This window comes from Patiria miniata, unplaced genomic scaffold, assembly GCF_015706575.1.
Source record: "Patiria miniata isolate m_02_andy unplaced genomic scaffold, ASM1570657v1 HiC_scaffold_5, whole genome shotgun sequence".
Classification (NCBI taxonomy): Eukaryota; Metazoa; Echinodermata; class Asteroidea; order Valvatida; family Asterinidae; genus Patiria; species Patiria miniata.
This window is the reverse complement of record NW_024037072.1, coordinates 4,909,973-4,920,583: the sequence shown is the minus strand read 5'-3', so window position 1 is coordinate 4,920,583 and position 10,611 is coordinate 4,909,973. Positions and strand designations below refer to the sequence as shown.

Here is a 10,611-nt window from a genome sequence, read left to right as displayed (position 1 = left end):
CTCTCCATTAAAAATGTACACACGCACATAATATTATGGGATTTCCACATACCACATGGGAAAATAAAGAGCAAAAGCGGCCAAAATATTATGATAATAATGATGACTTTCAAAGGGGGTCACAAATGATGAAATACACAAGAGTGTGAACAACTCATTTTTCACACAGCTGTACTCGTAGGGGGCGCTATCTAAACTTAACAGGACAGAAGTTTTGCGAATTCAGGCACGCCACTGGTAACCAGCCTTTTAGCTCGGGTCACGCGCGCATGGAGGACGGAATACCAGTGTTATACATAGCAACAGCATGAACGCTGCAGCAAATGACAGAAATCAAGTGCTGGTTGTTTTGCTAATTTTTGCCTCGTCGTTTTCGTGAGCTGTTTGGTGAACGGGGACTGAAACAAGTGAGATTTATTTCTTTTATAACATTTATTGAAATTTATTTGCTACCTTGTTTTAATTGATAAATTGTAAAGGGATGTTATGCAACTGGACGTCATGAACGTAGGCCTGATCGAAATCCCCTGGCCCTGCCTGATGAGCCTGCTGACATGGCTGAGGTCTCTCGTTTTAATTTTTGTACACAAAACGTATGGGCCAAGTACATGTAAAAAAAAAATTAACGCAGTGGCTATTGTTACGGCAGTCAACTGTCTGGTTCCCTGACCTAACGGATTCAACATCAGGATCTTTGGCTGTTTGAAACCAGACTATCAACCGAATGGTTCTCAGACTTTAGTTCCCTTTAAAAAAAATCTTTCAAATGCCACGGCTCGGATTATTAAAATAAAGAAGAAAATGAAATCTAGGCCAAGGCCCCCTACTTAACTCAAGATTTAAGTTCAATAAAAAGTATGATTTGATTAAAAACATAAAACTGTTAAGTAAATGAAACTGTAATTTAATTAGGCTAGGCTAGGCTTAAAAGGGAAAAAAAGTTTCGCAAAGCGCAGATTTGCTCCCTAGACCTTCGGCACGGTGGTTTAGCATTTAACCAATCGAGCTACCAAAGCGCTCTTTGGTTGGAAGGGCAGTTATAAATAGATAGATTCCCGATCGCATTACGGCAGCCGTAATGATAGCCACTACGAAAAAAATTAATCAGTTTCTCAATCTCATCTCCGCCCACTTCCTTTTATTACTGGTCGCCTCGTTTTTTATGTAGATTTTGGGTTATGGCTCCTTTTGACACAATTGTGTTTCACTTCAGCAAAATAGACATATAGGCGTAGTGGAGAGAATTGAAGAAAAATTCTCCCCCCCCCAAAAAAAAGAAAATCGCCAAGTTACACTAGCTAATGTTTGTTTTCAGGTTGGACAAGTAGTTTACTGAAGAAAACATCTGCCCAGCTGTGCTGAATTAATTTCCCCTTAAAGCCGCAAGCAGCATGGGGCAAACTCTGGCAAGGGCTGCCCAGTGGACCTCCGTCAGCGAGGGCGGGGAGGGCAAGTTGGAATTTAACAAGGCTAACGAACTCCTGCTGAACAGCTTCATCCGGTTTGTGGAGGCGTTCCCCTCCAAGCATCCACAAGAGGCAGCCCTTGTCTTCAAGACGCCCTTGGTGTGGAAGACGGTCTTGGACACTTCCGAGTTTAGTGGGGACTATGAACGAAGGTAAATGAAGAATTTCTTGATGTCATAGGCCTTGAAGCATATAGTGCTTTAAGGTTACGTAATGGTCAGAGAGAATTTTCGGGGAGGGGGAAAGGTGTCACAGAATATTGCGCCTTTGCCTTACTACAGCGCTTTGAAGCTATTCCGCAAAATAACTTCATTGTGGTACCAGCTGCTAAACATCAGAGTCGAACCAGCCAGCCAATCCCGGCAAGCTCGGTGGTTGAGTGGTAAGACGTCTGCACTAGAAAGCAGGAGGTCGTGGGTTCGAGTCCCACCCCAGTGATTTTTTCTCACTTTCACTCGGTGGGTAGCACACTCAGTAAACAGTGTTTATACATCGGTGAAGGGCAAAACCTGATATTGGATTTACATGAACCCGACGCAAATTCCATCTTATGAATACTATTCATAAGCAGAGTTTTCAGTTAAGCAGGGTTGTATATCATTGTTATACTACTGAAGGGAATGGATTCTTTGTTGGACTTCACAGTTGTTTTGAGTTATCAGAGTTTGACTTCTCAAGATTTCACTGTATTTGTGATGCACTTGTGATCCATCCCAAGTACCCAAATTACAACTCTGCTCATCAGTAACCATTTACAATTTCTCTTCCATAGTGATGATGGGCTCCGTTCCAAGGCCAGAGACAAGCATGACCAGCCCCTCCTGTTTGTGGAGAAACTGGGCGAGCTGAACCATAAAGTCCACGTATCTACACTGGGAGAGCTGAGCAATCTGCTCAAGGCAGCGGGCAACAAGAAGATGCAAGAAGCCAGAGCCATCTTGGAAGGTAAATTAATAACAAACTTTTTTTTGTTTTGTTTTAGAAGGAAAGTTTAACCCTGACCAGGTTTGAGATTCTTCAAAACCTGTTAGAAATTGTTTTAGTTGCAGGTTTGAGGAAGGTAGATGTAGAGCCTGGCCATATTAATTGACATTGCACTTGTTGCCACTTGAAAGTGCACTGTAGCCACATGTGCAACCTCAAAAGAAATTTGAGTAGCACTTTTAATTGTGAATATAAAAATTCTGTGTCTACATGGTCAGTAAACCCCTTTTAAGATAAAAAAAACATGAGGTGTTATGCTTAGTTTACGTATACTTTTATCAGTTTGATACAGTTTTGTGGTATATTGATCAGGAGTAAGTAGTTATGACATGTATATTTTTTTATTAAAGCCTATATTAAAAAGCAGACTGAGTGTTGCATTTTATTGTCAAAAGTTCAGATGTAACCTTTCTGATCAAGAAATATAGCTGACCTTCTACCAATGTTGTTACTGTTATGTTTGAGTTTTGTTAAAGGGAAAATACAACATTTGCAAACATCAAAAAATAAAACTACCAAATCATTTTGAAATACCTTGCTGGACTGTTAGTGAATGACAGTGTAAAGCATCCTGTAAAATCATGGCACCTGGTATACTGTCATTTTCAAGAAAAGTGGTATTTTGGTATCAATTTCCAACGCTGGTCGGCCGACCAGCGTTGGAAAAAAACTGGCTTTTTTTCAAATACTGGCCCCAATTGACCATCGCACTTGTTTGCAATCGATTACACACCTATGAACGGGTACTAGCCAGCTAGACTGGTTCCCTGACCTTACAATTCCCCAATGTAATTGTAAACTGCTCTGTTTCTTCTTATATGGAGTCAGGGAACCAGACTACAGGAAACTTATTGTTTTTCTTGGTTTTTATAGCATTTTCGAACCCAAAACCTCAAAAAAGTCAGTGTAACTATATTTGCTATATATTTCCAACCCCCCAATTCAATCCATTTCTGAAAATTACAGCAAAAGCAAATGATGTATATTCCCTTTAATGTTTATTAAGTGTATTAATAGTTTTCTGTAGTTCTGTTTCTAGTAACATTTGAAAAGTTAAAACCTTTTTTTTAAGATTAATCCCCTTTGTTATTTTGTCTAATTTTTATCTTTTAGCCAACCGAGACCCAGTAGCCAAGATCCTCGGAGACGGCTTTGCCACGGTGGAAGGGGAAGACAACTCCACCCTGCGCTTGCTGGATCAGGCCAGCAAGGAGTCAGGAGACCAGTCCGCCGAGGAGAACCAGACCAAGCTACGCCTTCTGCTGCTGACCCAACAGTTTGACATGGAGCTCATGAGGAACAGTATCAAGGAACTATCCCAGTAAGAACTCTTTCCAACACTTGCCTCGGGTAAACACTTAAAAAAATGAACTTGTAGCATTCTGTACTGGCAGATCTTGGAAGAAACGCTTTAATTTTGGACTTTATTATTGTAAATAGGGCAAGTGGTCACTAGAGACCTGTCGTCGTTTGTATGATGCTTCCATAGCTAACCCACACAGGGATGTCCAATTCTTGCAGCCACTTGGCTGTATCTTCATCAAGCTCTCGATCAGACCAGTGTGTCCGTGAGGGGGCTTGAAGATTGGGCAGGCTTGCAGGATGTGTTCTATTGTCTGTGGTGACCCACAAGGGCAGGTGTCATCGTCACAAGCACTGATCCGGTGGAGGAAGGAGCGGGTCTTACCCAACCCCGTGCAGAGGCAGTTCAGCCTTAGGCCTACCCCAGGGCTTGAATTGAACGACCGCAACGACGGCCAGTGCCGTCGTTGCCTTCTTACTGGCCAAGATGCCCCACAGAAAATCCCCGTTTTCACAGCCAGTTTTGCCATGCACCATATTTACCTTGGCCGTCATGTCCTTTTTGCAAACACATCCATAAGCCTATTACTGTCACTACAATCCTTGATTTCAGTAGTTTTTACACACATTGACATTGTATTTCGATGTCCTGCCAGCCCAAAAGGTTTTCTTAAAGGGAATATACATCATTTGCTTTCGCTGTAATTTTCAGAAATGGATGGAATTGGGGGGTTGGAAATATAAAGCAAATATAGTTACACTGACTTTTTGGAGGTTTTGGGTTCGAAAATGCTATAAAAACCAAGAAAAACGATCATTTTCCTGTAGTCTGGTTCCCCGACTCCATATAAGAAGAAACAGAGCAGTTTACATACATTGGGGAATTGTAAGGTCAGGGAACCAGTCTAGCTGGCTCGTACCCGTTCATAGGTTTGTAATCGATTGCAAACAAGTGCAATGGTCAATTGGGGCCAGTATTTGAAAAAAAAGCCAGTTGTTTCCAACGCTGATCGGCCGATCAGCGTTGGAAATTGATACAAAAATACCACTTTTCTTGAAAATGACAGTATACCAGGTGCCATAATTTTACAGGATGCTTTAGACTGTCATTTACCAACATCCTATTAAGGTATTTCGCAAAAACATGGTAGTTTTATTTTTGGATGTTTGCAAATGTTGTATATTCCCTTTAACATCTTCCTGAATCAATCACACAAAGGCCAGGTAAACAGTGCATACTTTGTTAGCACAAATTGAATCTGGCTTTGCAATTACCCATGCACTGTACATGAACTGTACGATGTACGATGCACATGTACATGTACCACAACTGAATCTAGTCCAGTTCTGGAGTGTGCCGATACTTCAAGCAGGGACACCCCCGCTTCAAAAATAAATAAAGGGAAAAAGCATTTGAAGTATTTGCCTCATTAAGAAACATTGTTTTACTGTCAATAAGGTGGCATAAAAAGGTTCTTTAATTTAAGCCTTCCTGAAGTGCTATAAAGGAAATATTGATATGGAAAATGTGTGCATAATTACATAAATTATATCACAATATTCAATGAAATTTGTATCCATTGTCTCTCCCTGTTTTTGTTTGCTCACAGAGAAATCCGCTTGACGCCTCAGCTGGTCAACAACGAGATCCACCTGCTGCAGTCCTTTGCTGGTACGGACGGCGGCTGTGCCTTGGAGAGCATCCAGCATGTCTTGGAGTATGAGTTTGACAACGGCTGCCACGCCCCACCCTGGAGGCAGGTCAACGGTGATATCTGCTACCTGGTGGTCAAGCCGCTGGACGGAGATGAGATGTCGGTCACTGCTAACACCAGCGGATGCTACGTCAACAAGGTTAGTCAAGGTCCATGTCTGTCCTGGTCCATGTGGATTGGGTTTTCAGTCCCTACCTGATTCCGTGAGTTTTCCCCTGAATATTCTTCTGGTGTTTTCCTCTCACCTCTAAAACTGTAATTATATTATCGTTGTCTCCTCTGTACAGAGTTCTTCAGGCTTGTGAGCTACAGTACCTAGGGCTCTTTTGAGGAATCCTTGATTTCATGACCAGAAATAAATTATAATAATATCATAATAATAAAGAGCTGCCCTTCGATGGCAAAACAGGGGGAAAAAAAGGCAACATTTGCCAACTTTTATCAACTTGCAAAGTGGAATGTCACAAACTTGCATTAATGTGCATTTTCAAACAAGCATGAACTGGTAATAAATGACCGCAAAAAAAAGAAGTAATTTTGCTTGAGTTGAAATGTTTTCAACTTTTGTAAATTAGCAGCATGCACACATTGTCACTGTTTTCTCGAAAAGTGTAATATCCACTGAGCTGAAAGTTCAACAGGTTAGGTTTGAACGTTCTTCTTTGGATTTTGAGTGGTGGTTTGGATTTTGGAAACAAACAAATGGCATAAAGAACACATGATCCTTTAAAGCCAGAGTCCATCATTTGCAACTATCCAAAAAGTAACCGGAGTTATTATTGTTAAAAAACATATTTGGTTGAAAGATAGTAAGGGGACTAAACTCCCTGTGAAATTATTCTTTCTGGCAAGCTGTCATTTTGAAGAAATCAACAAAAGAAGGCCTTTCCAACAGTGCTTCTTAAGAAGCACCGTAGGAAATTCAAATTAGTAGTTCGTTTTGTTTTTCGGTGAAGCGCGCGCAAGCATTGGCACGACGCACACGCGCGCGCGGTTGCTATAATTCGTCGGATCGGTGCACGACATGCGTAGCTGCATTCGGCTCAGTGAGAACGTGTCTCGGACGCTGAATTTAGGCCCAATTCAAAACGTGATTCAGCAACTTCTGATTTGAAATCGAGATCCTAGAATGTTGTTTTTCTCGAAATATACAGCTAAAGCTCAGCTGAAACTTCATCAGGGTAGTCGTTCAGCACCCTTCTTTAGAGCTTGGGTACTTTTTTTGCTTCAAACGAACAAAATGCACAAATTACAAATGATGGACTATACCTTTAAAATGTTTGCACATGTATATAGAAGGTTCTGGGTTCACATTCAAACTAGACAGAAATACACCAGTGAAAGGGAAGACACTATATTGCCCACAAAGTCGGCAAAGCCATTCCTTCCTTAAAGTGTGCTATTTTTTTTACCCCAATTATTTTATGAATTTCATATTTTATTCCAGACTATGGCCAAAATGTAAAGTTTTTCTCTTCACATTCTTTTAACAATGCTTTAGGGAGTTACCAGCAACATGGATGATTCTAACTTTGACCGGGAGGGGGAGACCTACAAGGATCTGGTCAGCCTCCTGTCTGCCAAGAGCCGCAAATTCCAAGACATGATCAACAGCAAGGAGTTTGCCCTGCACGAGGAAAAGAAGACAGAACAGCTCAACGCTTACGAGGATGCCAACGCGGATGACGAGCCAGACAGACCCATGGAGAGGGAGAAGACTAAGGAGGAGAAAGAAGAGAAGGTCATCAAGGAAAAGGTCAGAGTTCGACAGAGGTCATGTTGAGATATTGATGTTATATTAGGCAGTGTCTGATGAATTATTGGCTGCAGCCGGTAAATACACATGGCTACCAAGGTTGAAGCCACATCCCATAGATTAGTACGTACTATTAGCCGTAACCAAGTAATTTAGACACGGCCTTAGGGACCCATAAGTTTTTAAGCTGTCAGGCTGACGATGATGCTAGGAAAGTTTAAGGGCTAAGCAGAAACCAGCTGAGTACCAGTCATGAGTGATATACACCGCATGACTCTTTGGCTGGTAACCCGTCTTTGCTAACCAAATACTTTTATGTACTAAGCACATTTTTTGTGTGTGCTAAGCAGCCTGTGATATACTTTTGCAGAGTGGAACTAAAGTAACCATTCAAATAGTGTGTTCTTTTAAATAATCCTTTTAAAATTCTTCAAACTCTAAGAATATGGTGAGAATCGTAGGTCCTGTTTTGAAGATAGAATTTGGGTACATCTGAACTGAAAATGACTCTCTGAAAACAAGCAAGAATATCCTGGGCTTGTATTTTTGTTATTTGATATAGATTGTCAGTATTCACAAGGCCGTTCTCTATGCACAGAAAACATGTCTTGTTGATTAGTGCATCACCTTAACATCCAAATGCTGAAAGATGTTTTATTTCCAGTAATGATATTCAGTATTTGTGAAAGCTGGACGACCTTCCACTGGATGACCATTCACTACATGTAGATGAATACTATTTTCGTTGTTATTTCTTTATGCATAGACCAGGAAATCCAAGAAGAAGACATCCCCCAGCAAGAAGATGCAGCCCACACTGAACTGGAAGAATGAGGAGAACAAAGGCAAGCAAGAGAAGGTTGATAAACCAGAGAAGAAAGTATCCAGGCAAGCAAGGTGAGAGCTGACAGAGAATAAACTGATCCATTAAGCCCCACCCACTGCACACGTAGGCAACAAGAGGGGGACCTCTCCAATGCCACACTGCATGTTCTAGCTAGGCACATCATACACGCATGCATCATGCATGTTGGTTCCGTTAAGCCCCGCCCACTGCACACATGGGGCGGATTGCAATAACCGGTCTTAAAGCTGTCTATGCGCATTAGACGGTCTCAAAGCTCTGGCTGTCAGTCAGTCTATAAGTAAGACCATTGCAATGACACGGTCTAAGTATTAAGACAGTCTTTAGTTAGCCTGGGTTGGGCTGGCTTAAAGCGGTCTATAGTTGGGATTTTTGGAATTCACTGGTGTGTTGAATTATTCTTTCCCAAAATGTTTTTTTTTTCAGTTGGTGAGTGTTTGATAATCTTAAAATAGCAGAACACTGCTTGGAGGGAAAATTCTCTGGGATAGAAGAGATCTTCTGGAAAAATGTAATGACACTGAGTTGTACTGCAAATACAATTTTCTCAACATACAATTTCGGAATTGACAGATTTGATTTTGAATGATTGAATCACACAAACCTAAAAAAAAAATCGTGCAGTCTCTCCAGTATTCGCCTGTAACCATGGAATGTTTGTTTGTGAATCATTACTCTAAGCGGGCTTAGTAAAGACCAGCTTATTGCAATGGGCTAAGTTTGGTGTCTTAACCAAGACCGTCTAAGAACAACAGCCGGCTAAAATCGGACTGGTTTAGCCAGCCGACTAAGACCGCGTTATTGCAATCTGCCCCTGAGCAACAACAGGTGCACTTCTCCAATGCCACGCTGCATGTTCTCGCTAGGCACATCATACGCGCATGCACGCATGTTGGACTTTTGCGCACGCATGTTGAAAATTGAACACTATGGGGTGGGGCTTAACCCTAAAAGGGCAAAGGGGGGGGGGGCCTCGACTTTTTCCGTGATAGCCTTTCTGCGATAGCTATCATAAAATTGTAAGTTAGTGACAACTTTGGTACAGTTCATTTTGTTAAGTTCATTGCTTTGACTTGAGAATTGTTGCCTTGTGACTTACCTGTGACTGACTCGTGGCGACTTGACTTAGCTCCGGTAATTCACCCAACTTTAGCACAGTATTTTCTGAAAGCTCATGGGAAAAAATGCACTGGGGTGGGACTTGGCATTTCAAACAGCAATCTTGCTGTGGTTGTGGATTTGAATCTAAATTTAAACAAGAGATTGTGGTTCACTGAACATATCAAACTGAAATTTAAAGCAGTGGACTGGATATTGAATCACCGAATATAGTGCATTATATAACTGACATACAGATCCTAGTCATTTGATTGGTGGAAGTTACATCACATGACATTCGTTATTGCTCCCATTCACGCCGTGGCTCAAAAAGTACTATCCGCCCATGGGGAATGGGAAATACTATTCAACAGTTAGGATCATGACGCGGTATTTGTGTGCAAATGAATGCAGGTGTGCGCGTTCAGCGTTGCGCGTAGCGCGTATTGTTCCAAAGAGCCAGGGCTACAGCGTTAGGTTCAAACTTTTTCATGAAGGGGTGGTTTGGAAGAGAGAAATAGATTTTCCTTCAGTTTTGTATTGAAAAATAAAGTTCAAATATATCAAATGACAAGGATCTATATGTCAGTTATATAAAACAAATATTGAGTGGCTTTAAATTGTGAAATGGGAGGAATATTATCGCTCGGTAAAATCTGGACTTTTCCATTTCTCTCGGCTTCGCCTCGTGAAATGGATTCCAGATTTTACCTTGCGATAATATTCCTCCCATTTCACGCTGAGCCACTCAATATTTGTATAATAGCCCACTGGGTATTTTGAGCTCTATTACTAGATATTTGATCATAAATTGATATCCCATGTGATTTTTTGCAGCGATCGTAAGACCAAGACCCCTGCCCTTGAGGAGGAATACTCAGAGAGTTCCTCGGAGAGTGAAGAGGAGGAGGAATCAACTGACAGACGGCAGGAGCAGAACTCAGACTTACCGTCAGAGTACTGGCAGATTCAGAAACTGGTCAAATACCTCAAGGTATGTTATATGAAAGTGTTTAACATTACAGTGAGTCGTTTGGAATGCCAAATAATATCACTGTAGTAATCAGGTTGTTAAGTTTTCGAAAGTTGCCTTTTCTGTAGCTCCGATCATCAAAATTGAGGTCATGTTGCCAGGAGCATAACCAAAACATATTTCTGACTTAGATACTACATGACCAAATCATTGTCTACCCAATTTAACCAAAAGAAATGGTTACACCTTTGCAATTTGCCCATTAAACACTCACTGTACTGTGCCGAAAAAAATGTATTAGTGAGCAACACAAATCGTTCAAGTAGATGTCATTTGTGTTAAGACACTTTTCCCCATCTATATTAACCTGACATGTTCTTGCACAAGTTACTGTAGTCTCAGTAATCGGCAAAACCCCAAATCATAAATTTCACACACAGCAAATTCGTGAC

At 41.2% G+C, this 10,611-nt stretch overlaps 1 protein-coding gene across 1 annotated transcript in view; it reads left to right on the top strand.

Moving 5' to 3' along the window:
- The first annotated feature begins 253 nt into the window (after positions 1-253).
- LOC119740980 (armadillo repeat-containing protein 4-like) overlaps positions 254-10,611 on the top strand; it is a 29,084-nt gene continuing 18,726 nt past the window's right edge. Inside the window, exons 1-8 of the mRNA XM_038216519.1 lie at positions 254-407; positions 1,316-1,618; positions 2,239-2,411; positions 3,564-3,771; positions 5,363-5,606; positions 6,969-7,223; positions 7,990-8,120; positions 10,024-10,180. Coding sequence (XP_038072447.1) covers positions 1,392-1,618; positions 2,239-2,411; positions 3,564-3,771; positions 5,363-5,606; positions 6,969-7,223; positions 7,990-8,120; positions 10,024-10,180 — 1,395 coding nt within the window. The 5' untranslated portion in view covers positions 254-407; positions 1,316-1,391. The remainder of the gene's footprint in view (positions 408-1,315; positions 1,619-2,238; positions 2,412-3,563; positions 3,772-5,362; positions 5,607-6,968; positions 7,224-7,989; positions 8,121-10,023; positions 10,181-10,611) is intronic.